At 45.5% G+C, this 14,235-nt stretch overlaps 1 protein-coding gene across 1 annotated transcript in view; it reads left to right on the top strand.

Annotated features, from left to right (window-relative positions):
• CSMD2 (CUB and Sushi multiple domains 2) overlaps positions 1–14,235 on the top strand; it is a 648,967-nt gene that overhangs the window by 627,870 nt on the left and 6,862 nt on the right. The window contains exons 63-68 of the mRNA XM_047793175.1: positions 845–956; positions 1,575–1,754; positions 8,423–8,485; positions 9,899–10,060; positions 11,543–11,655; positions 13,467–13,554. Coding sequence (XP_047649131.1) covers positions 845–956; positions 1,575–1,754; positions 8,423–8,485; positions 9,899–10,060; positions 11,543–11,655; positions 13,467–13,554 — 718 coding nt within the window. The remainder of the gene's footprint in view (positions 1–844; positions 957–1,574; positions 1,755–8,422; positions 8,486–9,898; positions 10,061–11,542; positions 11,656–13,466; positions 13,555–14,235) is intronic.

Raw genomic sequence — 14,235 nt, 5'->3', positions numbered from 1 at the left:
CATAATAAATTTTGCAAAGACTAGAGCATTGGCGTTCCCGTTGTGGCATAGTGGAAAGGAATCTAAGGAGTTCCGAGGAGAAACCCAGGAGTCTTTTGAGCTGGGGAAGAGCATGAGCCGAGATGCAGTTTAGGAAGCCAACTTGGCAGTGTTGTGCCACCTGGTTTGGAGATGGAGAGATGGAGCTGGTGGTTGCAGGGATGTTGAGTCAGACAGTGGAAGAGCTTGTGGAAGGTGAGGATGGGGAAACAATGGAGCAGAGGGAAAGATGCAGGGAGGGCAATTCTGCTTAAGAGATGCTTACAACACACAGCCCGGTTTCTGTAGGGAACACGCCCTGAAAGAATTTACAGATTCATCGAAGGAAGAGACACACACCCAGTACGATTCTGTTTGGCACAGTTCTTCACATTTTATAAAATGCTTTGAAATCCACCATCACATTTGAGGGTCCCAACATTCTGGTGTGGTCGTGGCAGGGATGGTCCTCCCAAGTCTCTACAGAGGAAGCCTAAGGTGTAGAGGTTTTGTGCAGCCTGGCATCCCGTGAGGATATGTAGAAGCCAGAACTTGGACCCAGGATCTTCTGATTCTGAGTCAGGCACTCCGTCCACCACAGCAGAGGATGATGTATCCCACGAGAGCATCGATCTGGCCCAGGGAATTGGATGAGGCCTCAGAAGAGATATAGCATAAGCTGCCTCAAGGGATAAATAAGATTTAACCAGGCAGAGAGACAGAAAGGTGGGCGGGAGGGGGTTGTGGGAAAGCAAGCAGCCAAGTGATGGGTATGAAGCATCCGCTGGATGGAAGGTGACCGTGGGAACTTCCGTCCTGACCGCAGGTTGGAAGCACGGTGCTCTTCCGTTGTCAGAAAGGTTACCTGCTCCAGGGCTCCACCACCAGGACCTGCCTCCCCAACCTGACGTGGAGCGGAACCCCGCCCGACTGTGTCCGTGAGTGCCCAGCTCGCCTGCATCCCAGACAGCTTCTCCTGGCCACGCAAGGTCTCCCCAAGCTGGGCATCCAGGATGCTCTTGAATGCTCTGAAGGACAGGGAGCTCACAACTTCTCATTGGGACCAATATTGGTCTCTCTGCACCCCTGACCCCTTGGGGCCCCGCAGAAGATATTTCCACACACAAGCCTTTTTGATATTTGAAGGCAATTCCTGTGCCTTAGCAAAGAAAAAGAAAGAACGGACCACTGGCAGCAAATACTATCAACTACAAGGACAGTCCTACAGATGAAAGATTGCAAGCTTTGGACCCTAATTCCTCCTCTTCCAGAAAAGAGCTACTGGCTTAGGCTCCCCCAGGGTGACTGAGTCGGTATCCACATGCTCTCCACCGTGGCCACTCATGTTGACATCAAGGCTGGGGTGGATCAGGGCTGGGGTGGGTGGGTTGGGTGGGGAATGGGGGGGCGGTGGGGGGAACGGGGAGGGGTTTCTGGACAAGAAAGGGAAGCGAGAGGGAAAGGAAAGGGATGTTTCTTTGAGAGACAGGGCAGTGGAGGAGAGGCCCCTGGAGACCCAAATCTCCCCATGCCCAGCAATCTCTCCTCTCGTCCAGCTCACCACTGCAAGCAGCCAGAGACACCCACCCATGCCAACGTCGGGGCCCTGGACTTGCCCTCCATGGGCTACACACTCATCTATTCCTGCCAGGAAGGCTTCTCCCTCAAGGGTGGCTCCGAGCACCGCACCTGCAAAGCAGATGGCAGCTGGACAGGCAAACCGCCCATCTGCCTGGGTGAGTGTGCCCCCTCGGCGAACCTCTCCAGGGAGCGAGGCCTAGGGCACAGCTGACCTTGAGTGAAAGAGAGCCAAAGAAGAGAAAGAAATGTGGTTTCCAAAAACTGCACCCCACTTCTGAGGGGTTGGGTCTAGGAGAGGAAACCAGAGCCATCAATCCCAAGAGGCAGAGAGCGAAGCCGTCCCAGGTTGTAGCTTGCTACCTTCTGCCTGAGCTTAAACACTCTCCCAGGATTATACTTAATCACCAGACAGAGAAAAGCTCTTTGTTCCACCAGAATGAAGAATATTATAGCCTTGATAAAGCAGTGCCCACTCACAGATCCCTTGGGGTGACCAGAATGCCCCAGACCTTCCTCCTCTTCTCCATTCATTTATCCTCTATTTATGGGGCATCATCACTGTGCATGCAGTACTGGGCATGGGGATGGGGAGGCGAAAGAGCAAACCCTGCCCTCGGGGAGCTCACGTTCGTCTGGGGATGACACACTTGTCATCAGATATAACAGTACCTCCAGGAACACAGAGATGCTCTGAATACTGTGAGGATGAGGAGGAAGGGCACTGATCGAGCCTAAGGGGGAGGGGAGAATCAGGGAAGGCTTCCTGGAGAAGGTGATCTGAGTCAAGTCTTAGGTGAAGAATCCAGCAAGGATAAAGGATCCGTTCGGCACTGGGCTGGCGTTCAGCTCTCTCTCCCAGGTGCTGATCTCATCCATCCCAGACATTGTTCCAAGTGCTTCGTGTGCACTAACTCACTTAATCCTTGCAATCATCCTATCAGGCCTATGTTATTCATGTCCCCATTTAATATAGGAGGAAGCCGAGGCACTGAGAGGTTAAGTAACATGCCTAAGGTCACCCACTGGTAAAGGGAAAGAGCTGAGATTCACACTCTGCAGGTCTAACCTCAGAATCCAGGCCTTTAAGGGTTTTGCTGTCCAGCCCCTCAGAGAGAGAAGGCTACAGGTTCAGAGCCTTTATCAGAGTTAGACTTTCATAATGTGTTTTCATTGTATGAATTGTTGTAAATGTCTTTTGTGGAAAGATATATTTGTGTTTCACCCATGGTAGTGATATAAGGTTTCTTCCTTGGAGTATATTGGTTTGAGTTTTTATTGTGGTAAAATATACAAAACATAATATTTACCATTTTAACCATTTTTAAGTGTACAATTGAATAGCATAAGTACATTCACAATAGTATACAACTGTCATCGCTATCCATTTTCCGAACTCTTTCATCATCCCAAACAAGAACTTCATACCCATATTGTATAATAACTTCCTAGGAGTTCCCGTCATGACTCATCAGTAAGGAACCCAACTAGGATCCATAAGGACGCGGGTTCGATCCCTAGCCTCACTCAATGGGCTAAGGGTCCGGCCTTGCCATGAGCTGTGGTGTAGTTTACAGATGTGGCTCAGATCCCGTATTGCTGTGGCTGGGATATAGGCCAGCAGCTGCAGCTCCTCTTCGACCCCTAGCCTGGGAACTTCCGTATGCCACAGGTGCAGCCCTAAAAAGGAAAAAAAAAAAAAAAAAAAAAAACTTTCCATTCCCTTTTCCCTCCAGCCTCTAATAACCTTTATTATACTTCCTATGTCTATGAATTTGCCAATTCCACCAACTCAGGTTAGTGGAATCTTATGACATGTGTTCTTTTGTGACTGGATTATTTCACCCAGTATAATTTTTTTCAAGGTTCATCCATGTTGTAGCACTATGACTGTTTCATTCTGTTTTAAGGCCTGAATAATCTACGGATGGGTACATCACCTGTGGTTGATCCATTTATCCATTGATGAACATTGGAGTTGTTTCCACTTTGGGACCATTATGAATAATGCTAATTTGAACATTTTTTGGATGGATATATGTTTTCAATTCTCTCGGATCTATATCTTGAAATAGGCTAACTCAGCGCTTAACAGTGTAAGAAACTGTCAAACTGTTCCGCAAAGTGCCTTTATATTCACCTTGCATTCCTACCAGCAAAGCACCAGGGGTCTCACTGCTCTCCATGCTTGCCAGTACTTGTTATTGTCCATCTCTTTAAGTAGAGCCATCCTAAGTGGCTGTGGAGTAGTTTGACATTGTGGTTTTCATTTACATTTCCCTAATGGCTAATGATGGTGAGCATCTTCTCATTTGTTATTGGCCATTTGTGTATCTTCCTTGGAGAAAAGTCTATATTCAGATCCTTTGCCCATTTTTTAATTGGGCTATTTGTCTTTTTATTGTTAAGTTGTAAGAATTCTATTTTTTTATCCTGTTGATTTCTTTTATCCAGCTTTATTGAGGTATAATTGACAAATAAATTGAAATATATTTAAAATGTACATGATAATTTGATATACATTGTGAAAGGATTCTTACCATCAAATTAACACATCCATCACCTCACCTATTTATCTCTCTCTTTTTTTTTTTTTTGGTGAGAACATGGAAGTTATGCAGTATTATCTACTATAGTTACCATATTATTACATATACATCTTATAACTGAAAGTTTATCCTTTTACCAGCCTCCAGCTACTTCCTTCTCCCCAAGCCCCTGGCAACCACCATTCTCCTCTCTGTTCTTATGTGTTTGACTTTTTTCTTTTTAGATTCCACATATAAGTTGTAACATGTGATATTTATCTTTCTCTTTCTTGGCTTATTTCACTTAGCATGATGTCCTCTGAATTCCTCTATGTTACCACAAATGGCTGAATAATATTACATTGTATGTACACACCACATTTTCTTTATCCATTCATCTATCAATGGGAAGTTTGTTTCCATAGTTTCTCTATGGTGAATAATGCTGCAATGAAATGGGAGTACAAGTAAATCTTTGAGATAGTGATTTCATTTCCTTTAGATATACAAAGTCAGATTGCTGGATCCCTTGGTAGTTCAATTGTTAATATCTTGAGGAAACTTCATACTGTCTTCCATACTGGCTGTACCAGTTCACATTCCCAACAGTGTACAAGGGTCCCCTTTTCTCTACATCCTCATAAGCATTTGTTATCTCTTATCCCTTCCATGATAGCCATCCTAACAGGTATAAGGTGGTATGTTGTTGTGGTTTTGATTTGCATCTCCCTAATGATTAGTGATGGTGAGCACCTTTACAAGTGCACATGGAATGTTCTCCAGGATAGATCATATGTTAGACCACAACACAAGTCTTAATAAATTTAATTTTTATTTTATTTTATTTTATTTTGTCTTTTTAGGGCTGCACCCACGGCATATGGAAGCTCCCAGTCTAGGGGTCAAGTTGGAGCCGTAGCCGCTGGCCTACACCACAGCCACAGCAATACCAGATCCCAGCTGCATCTGTAACCCACACCACAGCTCACGGCAATGCCAGACCCTTAACGCTCTGAGCAAGGCCAGGGGACAAACCTACATCCTCATGGATGCTAGTCAGATATATTTCCATTGAGCCAATGATGGGAACTCCCAGTCTTAATAAATTTAAAAAGATTGATATTGTATCAAGAATCTTTTTTTTCTAGTTTGGTCTGAAACTAGAAATCAGCTACAAGAAGAAAATTGCAAAATTCACAATTGTGTAGAGACTAAACAACATGCTCCTGAGCAAACAGTAAGTCAAAAAAGAAATGAAAGGGGAGATCAAAAATATCTTGAGATGGAAACAGCATACTAAACTTATGGGATGCAGCAAAAGCAGTTCTAAGAGGAGTGTTTATAGTGATAAATGCCTACATTAAGGAAAAAAGAAAAACATGAAATAACCTAAATTTCCATCTCAAGGACCAGAAGAAAAAGTACAAACTCAGCCTAGAGTTAGTAGAATGAAGAAAATAACAAAAAAGCAGAGCAGAAATAAATGAAATAATAACTTGGGAAAGATTAATAAAACTAAGATTTTTTTTTAAAGATAAACAATCCTAAAATTTGTATGGAACCACAAAAGACCCTGAGTAGCCAAAGCAACCCTGAAAAAGAAGAACAAAGCTGGAGGCATCACACTTCCTGATTTCAAATTATATTTTACAAAGCCATAGTAATCAAAGTTGGCAATATTTACCCCATTTTGTAGGCTGTCTTTTCACTTTCTTTTTTTATTTACAATACTTTCTTTTTATTTCATTCATCATCTAAATTAAGGCCTATTTTATGCTGTGTTAAATTTTTTTCTTTTTTTTCAGAGATAGGAATTTTTTTACAGGCTTATTACTGAGATATAATTGATATACAAAAACTGCATATATTTAATGCATGCAGTTGGGTAAGTTTGGATCTTTTCCTTTTCTTGTTGGTGCCCTTCTAAGCATAAAAGTTTTCATTTTGATGAACTCCATTTTATCTATATTTTATAGGCTTGCTTGGTCTTCTACTCTTATATCTAAGAAACCATTGCCTAATCTAAGGTCACAAAGATTTTTGCTTGTGTTTTCTTCTAAGTGTTTTGGTGTCCAAATTCATGCTGTTGCATGTGGATAGCCAGTTGTCTCAGCATCATTTGTTGAAATAACTATTCCTCTCTCATTGGATTGTCTTGGCACCCTTTTCAAAGGGCATTTGGCCATAAGTATGCGAGCTTATATCTGGATCCTCAATTTTATTCTATTGATATTTATAACTATCCTTATGCTATTACCACACAATCCTAATTACTATAGCTTTAGAGAAGGTTTTAAAGTTGGGAAGTATAAGTCCTCCTTTTTGTTCTTTTTCAAGATTGTCTTGGCTATCCTGAGCCCCTTTTATTTCTACATGAATTTTAGGACTGGAGTGACAATTTCTGCAAAACAGACAGCTTGGATTTTGATAAAGATTGTGTAGAATCTGTACATCAATTTGGGGAGTGTTGCCATTTCAACAATATAAACTTTTGCAATCCATGAACATGGGATATCTTTCCATTTATTTAGATCTTTAATTTCTTTAAGTGACAGTTTGTAATTTTCAACATACAAGTCTTATACATCCTTGGTTACAGTTATTCTTAAGTATTTTATTTTTTAATGCTATTATAGGTACTGGTGTCTAAAAATACAAAATGCTTTAGATGCAGTTGAATCTCAACTCAACCCCTTTCTGTAAGACCTTGGGCAAGCCCTTTACCTCTTAACAAGTTTCTCTTTTATTAAATGAAGACAATAATGTCTACCTCACAGTTCTGAGAGAAGGACTAAAGGGAATAATGTGGACAAGAGTGCCTGGCACAGTGTCCGGCACATGGGATGCTTTCTCCCTCTTTGCTCCCTTCATCTTATAAAACCTAAGACAATAAAGGCATTTCGTTAGAAGTATGCCTTTATGGGTCACTGTGCAAAATTTGTCCACTGCCCTCTGTACACCCGAACATAAGCTGGCCTCAGAGTTGGAAGGGGTGTTCCCCAACTCCGTGTCCTCCCAAAGGGAGGTGACAAGGCAGATCTTTCTGTTGTTTTTCTGCAAAAGAAGAAAAGACAGGAATATGTCTTGACTGTGACTTTCATGTTCATAACCTCATTTATTCAGCATAGACCTGCAAGATGGTTTTTAGTATTTTTCCATGTTTCAAATGAGGAGACAAGACTCTGAGTGGAGACAGGGCTGGCTGAGGTCACAGGGTCACCAAGCAGCACTGCTGGGACCTGAACCTGGCCTGTCTGGCTCAGGCCCAAAGCTTTCGCCTTTGCCTTCACCTGGGTGGGTGTCTCAGTTTTAATATCTTCATTCCAAGGAAGGAAAGCACCGCACTGAAAACCCACCTGGGCACAAGGAGTTCACTTTCACTTGGTGGAAGGACCTCCTTTGTGCCAGGCCTCTGGGAGGAAAGCAGAATTCAGGACAGCACTTTTCAGCCAAGCGTCCTCGGTAGTGGCATTCAGCTGACCCGTGTACTAGACATCTTTATTTAATAGACATCTTTATTTCCCTTTACCTCTTTCTGAAGTTTAGCATTTCTTTAATTGAGGATGTGGACCAAAATTTGTAGTAGTGTTGGAGTTTCCGTCATGGCTCAGTGGTTAACGAATCCGACTAGGAACCATGAGGTTTCGGGTTCGGTCCCTGGCCTTGCTCAGTGGGTTAAGGATCTGGCGTTGCCATGAGCTGTGGTGTAGGTTGCAGATGCGGTTCAGATCTGGCATTGCTGTGGCTCTGGCGTAGGCTGGCGGCTACAGCTCCAATTCGACCCCTAGCCTGGGAACCTCCATATGCCATGGGAGCGGCCCAAGAAATGACCAAAAGACCAAAAAAAAAAAAAAATTTGTAGTAGTGTTAACATTACCTGTGAGTCTGTCACCCGTAGAAATTGCAGAGATTTCCATATTATACTGCAGTTGTTCCTGATATCATGAAATATTATGTTCCGGACTATTTCAAGATTCTGATAGTTGCTGAACCCACGGCCACATCCTGTTATTTAATGCACTCATAAAGAATCACATATATAATTCTATTCTCATTTTTTTCACATTTCCATGACTGTAATTGATAAATGGATTTCCTTTTCACTCTTTATGTTATTCTGACAGGGGTCCATAGCATCCCCAGATAAAGTAGTTCCCCCACCCCCCACCCCCCGGTCTAAGAGGATAAGTCCAAAGCAAGGATCCCATGGACCTGATGTCAGAGAGGTGGCCATTATTTTTCCAACAGCGTAGAGACCCGAAGCTGAACCCGTTTCTTCCATTCTCTTTTCCCAGCAGAGGTCCGGCCCAGTGGGAGACCCATCAACACAGCCCGGGAGCCTCCGCTCACGCAAGCCTCAGGTGTGTGTGGTCCAGATCTTTGGCTCAAGAAACTGGCATCACTTCTTTCACCTCGTCCCCCAAAAACACGCACATGGTTTCTGAACACTCAGTGGAAAGGCATGAAAACAGTCTGTAGAGTCGAACAAATTTCCCCATCCCTCTCTGGACCCCAGGCAGACCTCAGGAGGAAGTGAGCTTGAAGGAGGCAGAAACCACATCCAGAAGAGAGAGCCCAGGCCTTCTAGAAACACATTCAGAGCTTCAAGCTCTGGAGCCATTGATGACCACAACCCCTCCTGGCACAGGGCCGGCTAGTGTGTGGTCATACAGACACATAGACCCAGGTTCTGCCTGGGGAGTTTGCTGGAGATGGCTACATTTTTAAGACAGGTATTATGTCTTTCCAAGGGTGATGTCCCAGTTCCCACTGTGGTACGGTGGGTTAATGATCCGGCTCGTCTCTGTGGAGATGCCAGTTCCATCTCCAGCCTGGCGCAGTGAGTTAAGGATCTAGCATTGCTGCAGCTGTAGTGTAGGTCACAGCTCTGACCTGGGAACTTCCATATGCTGCAGGGGGGCCAAAAAAATTAAACTAAAAAAAAAATTTTCAAAAAGGGTGATATCCAGAACTGGACACAGAACTACGGATGTGGCTGACCAACACAAAATTATTTTAGACCATCATATCCATTTTTGAAGCTTATACTTTTATTTACCATATTAGCATGTGTGTTATACAAAAAACAAGATGAGCTTTGGCATAAAACCCAATTCAAGTTCCGTTTTGGTCACTGACCAGCTGTGTCCTTGGACAAATAAAATTCACCTCTTGAGCTTCAGTTTATCTTTTGTAGGATTCATGATACTCACCTTAGAAAAGTATTGAGAGAATAAGTCACAATTGTAGTAGCTCTCATTCATTATAGGCTTTTATGTGGCCAACATCATGTGACACACGTTCACTTAACCACTGATGAGATAAGTAGGATGGCCCCTATTTACAGAACTGCAGGTGTGACATACCCAGGTGAGGAAGTGGAGGCTCTTGCACGTGATCAAATAACTATTACGTGAGAGCCAGGATGAGAAGTCCGATCTGCCAGACTTCATTAGTCCATGTTCCCGTGTACCACATGACAGTGACCTTGGTTTTCTCTTCCCTTTTCCCCTTTCTCCATCTTTTCAACTCCTTAGCCCTTCCCCTCTGCCTCTCTCGCATTCGTCTTTTCTTTTTTCTTTACCCACTTTCTCCCCCTGCCTCCACCCATCCACTCCAAGACACAGAGCACCACAAGGGTCAGAGCGCCCCGCCACCTCCCATGTGTTAGATGCTGTGGAAAAACCATCTCAAGGAGTGAACTGGATCAGGTGGCCTCCATTCTATCAGTACACATGAAAGTCCCTCTCACATCTACTTCTCCATTCCTCTAGTTCCTGGGGATGTTTTTGCCAAGAATTCCCTATGGAAAGGGGCCTATGAGTACCAGGGGAAGAAGCAGCCAGCCATGCTCCGCGTGACTGGCTTCCAGGCCATCAACAGCAAGGTCAATGCCACCATGATTGACCACAGTGGTGTGGAGCTACACTTGGCTGGTAAGGAGCTGGCCACCTCGGGGAAGGCCTGCAGGTGGTAAGGGTGACCAGCACAGGTTCTTCTCAAGAACAAGTCCACTGTCATCATGCAGGGCTCAGACTCGTCCGCTAAGCAGGGGGAGAAGTGTCTATTCACTTTGGTTTACGTGAGAAAAGTGCCACAGATTGGAGGGAAATAGATGACAAATATTAATATTGAACATACAAGGAACTCTTACAAATAAAAAAGAGAGAGAGATCCCTAAAATCTAAACCAAAAAATAGAGGCAAAGAACTCCCAGAAGCCAAAGTACAGAGTTTGTAATAAACAAATAGAAAAATATTTTTTAGCAGTAATCCCAAAAAAAAGTCAACACAAAATGTCACTTTCCCTCTATCCCACTAAAATATTTTTGAAGTGATAAACTTTTGTGCTAGTTCAGGGTACTGATGCAGTGCTGGTCAGAGTATAAATATAGTATAGTTCTAGAAAATAATATGGCAATTTGTATCAAGAGACATGAAAATGATCGGACCCATTAATTACACTTCTTAGAGAAGTGTAACTATTAGAAGCAGTTATAGAGGGGATCAAACATTTATGAATAAAGAATGTTCACATTACAGGGCTATTTGTCTTACATAAAAACTAGGAATGGGAAATTGTCTCAAAAGAAATGGATGTATTAATTATAGTATGTCTGCTGAATAAAATATTATGCCAATTGGGGAGGAAATACACCCACTGTAATGCATTTAAAATGTGACTCCAGTTTTTAAAGGAAAAAACGATATTCATGAGAAAGAAAATTGGGAGTAATTACACCAAAATGTTAACAGTGGTTATTTCTCCGAAATAAGATCAGAAGTGAATTGTCTTTCTCCATGCATCTCTGCATTTTCCAAAAATCTCCCCAGTTTTCACATTTTCTATAATCAGAAAAACTAAATATCTTAGAAAGTGTTTATTGTGTAGATGAAGAGATTGATGGATGCACGAGTAAATGACTGTACACGTGAATACACAACCCCACGTGCAGTCACAGCCACTCACACAGACACACACAAACACAACCAACACTCCTACTCACACAGCTGCTCTAAGACATAGTCCTAAACACATCTGCACACTCTTATATATATATCCTCATGCATTCCTGCATGCACTGAATTGTAAGCACACCCATTCACTAACCGACCCCTTAACACGTACAAAATCTCATTCACTTCATTCTCACACATACGTGTGTAAACGGGAACACAACCACGGGCCAGTAATCCTGTTGTTTATTGGCACACATGTGCCCATTCTTGCATGTCCTCGCATTCCGCCTCCACAAACACACAGGCCACACTACGCTCCCCTAATTCCAGTCACACACGGACACTGATATCAACATCTGCCTGTGAAATCCCACTCACTCACACCCACATACCCACAAATTTGGGTCTGGAAATTTTCCTGGATCTTTCAAGTGTTCTCTCTGAACTTTCTCTGCCCAGGAATCTACAAGAAAGAAGATTTCCATCTTCTCCTCCAAGTTTACCAGATTACAGGGCCTGTGGAGATCTTTGTGAATAAGTTCAAAGATGATCGCTGGGCCTTAGATGGGCATGTAAGTTCAGCACAACCCCACTCAGTCCTCGACCTCCCTGTGCCCTCGCCCCGTCCCTGAGGCCCAGATCACTGGCAGGGGAGGGGAGGAGAGAAGTGGTGGAAACTCTTAGGATCGACATGGAAGGTGGGAGGAGGTTTTCTGTGGCGCCAGGACTGGGCGCAAGGGAGTCCTCATCTGCTGGTGACGTGACCACAGAAAAAGATGAAAAGGGCCAGGAGGCTGAGAGCCCAGAGATCAGTACACCTGAGCAAGAGGAAGGAGGTGCTGATGTTGGAGCAGAAAGCAAGGAGTTGGAGGTCAACAATAGAAGAGTAAATTCAAGCAAGTTGAAGGTCACGGTGTGGTGGTGAGAGCTGGGAGAAGGTGGTGAGTCCCAGATGAACACTGCACATCTCTCATTTGAGGATGCAGGTTGAAGGCAACTTAGCACAGCTCACAAGACACCAGGACTTGGGGGAAAAGAGACCACTCTCATACATCCCCTTGTGGGAAAGCCTTGTTATGTGCAAGGGCATTCTTGAAGTGGGATCTGGGTCTGCAGTGACGCTCCTCTGCCCATACCTTCCAAGTTCCCAGATGGAGGAATGGAGCAGTCACCTGTCCCATCCTCAGCTTCCCTGTCCTGGGTTGTTGAAGCTAGAAGAAGTGGGGGGTCGGCGGGGGGTGGTTGGAAGGAGGAAGGGGTCCTGTGGCCAGAGGAGCAGAGAGCAGAGGAGTCAGGGTGTGTCCTCATGGAAAGGACCACGTGGCAGAGGACTGTGGGTTTAGTGAATCTGCTTATAAACACATAAGCAGAAGCAGGTGGTTTCTCCGGGGTGGCACTGTGGTTAGACCCTTGGGCTTCTCCAGAATATTCGGTGGATTCTCTTGGGTAGCCCAGTCCTGGCTGCCATCAATAGTAGTCCAGAAGCTGTGCCAAGACAGTAATCTCCCCCATACTGGGAGGGTGGCCAGAGGCGGGGGAACAGGGGCAAAGCTGGGAGCTGGAGCTGGAGGGCAGAGCAGGGCAGGGGCGAGGTGCAAACGGAGCTCCAAGGAGCCAGAAACAGCAGGAGCAACTGCCTGGAATGACAGCCAACCTCTGGGCCCACTTCTGTGTCACCCAGGGTATGTTGGGGAGGTGGGGGTGGATGGGAAGAGAGGTCAGCACCATGGACAGGGGGTTCTGGGAGGGACCCCGGCAGCACAAGCATCCTCAAAGCTCGCCCTCAGCTGAGCAGTCCCAGCTCACAATGTCTGGCTGGCGCCTGTGCTTCATACAGGCAAGGGTGGGGGGAGCAGGGAGGACATATGGCTCCGTAGTCACCTCCCAAATTAATAGCTGTTGGAACTGGGATGAAGTACATTCAATCTTCCAAGTCCAGTTTCATCACGGCTTGGCTTCTTGCACGGTGCTTTCAAACTCAGGTTTTCCTCACATTGGCAACAGCTAACACTTATCCAGGGTGAAGGACGTGTTCTGGGTGCTTTATCTGTATTCACTAGTGTGAATCTTCACAGCAGCCCTAGGACCTGGGTATGGTCATTGTTCCCATTTTATAAATGAGAAGCTGAGGCACAGACAGATGAAGGGGTTTGACCAGTAGAAAATAAAAATGTCTCCCTACCTCCAGCAAGCAATTGGAGCCCCCGCCCCAGCACATCCATGGAGCGCCACCCTTGCCTGGGTGTGGCAGGGTGTGTGTGTCATGGGGGTGATGGGTGGGCCGGTGACACCAGCGAGTTTGGCAGTGTGTACCTGGCTGGCAGGACTTCCGACTGTTTCTGGCACACCAGCTGTCTTATGCTCTCTGCTCCCATCATCTCAGGTCTCCTCAGAGTCCTCCGGAGGCACCTTCATCTACCAGGGCTCCGTCAAGGGCCAAGGCTTCGGGCAGTTCGGCTTTCAAAGACTTGGTAACTAGCTCTTGGCCCTAGAATGTGAGCTCATGTGGGTGGTGGAGACACTTCTAGGATGGGATGGAGGGGTCAGGGGCTGGTGAAGTTCCACAGCCCAAGGCAGGGGTTCTTAGCCTCTTTTGGACCAAGGAAACTTTGAGATCCTGCTCAAAGCCGGGGAACATCTCCCCAGAAACAAACACAGTGCAGGGCATGCTCAAGCTTTGCCTAACAGCTTCATGCTCGGCCCTGAGTTAAGAGCCCCCAGCTTAAGGGACACCTGGTCTCCAATGCACCCCCACAATGCTATCTGGCCCCAGACCCCTGAGCATTAAGACGTGGGGCTCCTTCAGGAGTCTTTACTCAGTCCCAGAAGGCTCGTATTGCTGTCATTTTACAGATGAGAAAGCCAAGCGCCAAGGAGGCTCCTTCCCTAGCTCTTCCCCAGCATCGCTACCCTGCACGTCCCACGGCATCAGTGTCAGGCATCCTCACTCCAGATATTGACCTTGACCCAGAGCCCCTGATGGGGGGAGGGGTCCTGGCTTCTCAGAAGCAGTGCAGGGGGAGATAGGAGGCAGGCCCAGCTCTATGGGCATGAGGTCCTGATGCCACCAGTCCCCCCGGGGTGCCCCTCACCCACCCCACCCCACCTGCCCAGGCAGTGCATTGCATTTTCTCGAAGATCTGACCTTCCGA

The sequence above is a fragment of the Phacochoerus africanus genome, chromosome 8 (genome assembly GCF_016906955.1).
Source record: "Phacochoerus africanus isolate WHEZ1 chromosome 8, ROS_Pafr_v1, whole genome shotgun sequence".
Lineage (NCBI taxonomy): Eukaryota > Metazoa > Chordata > Mammalia > Artiodactyla > Suidae > Phacochoerus > Phacochoerus africanus.
This window is presented reverse-complemented; position numbering and strand designations above follow the sequence as displayed.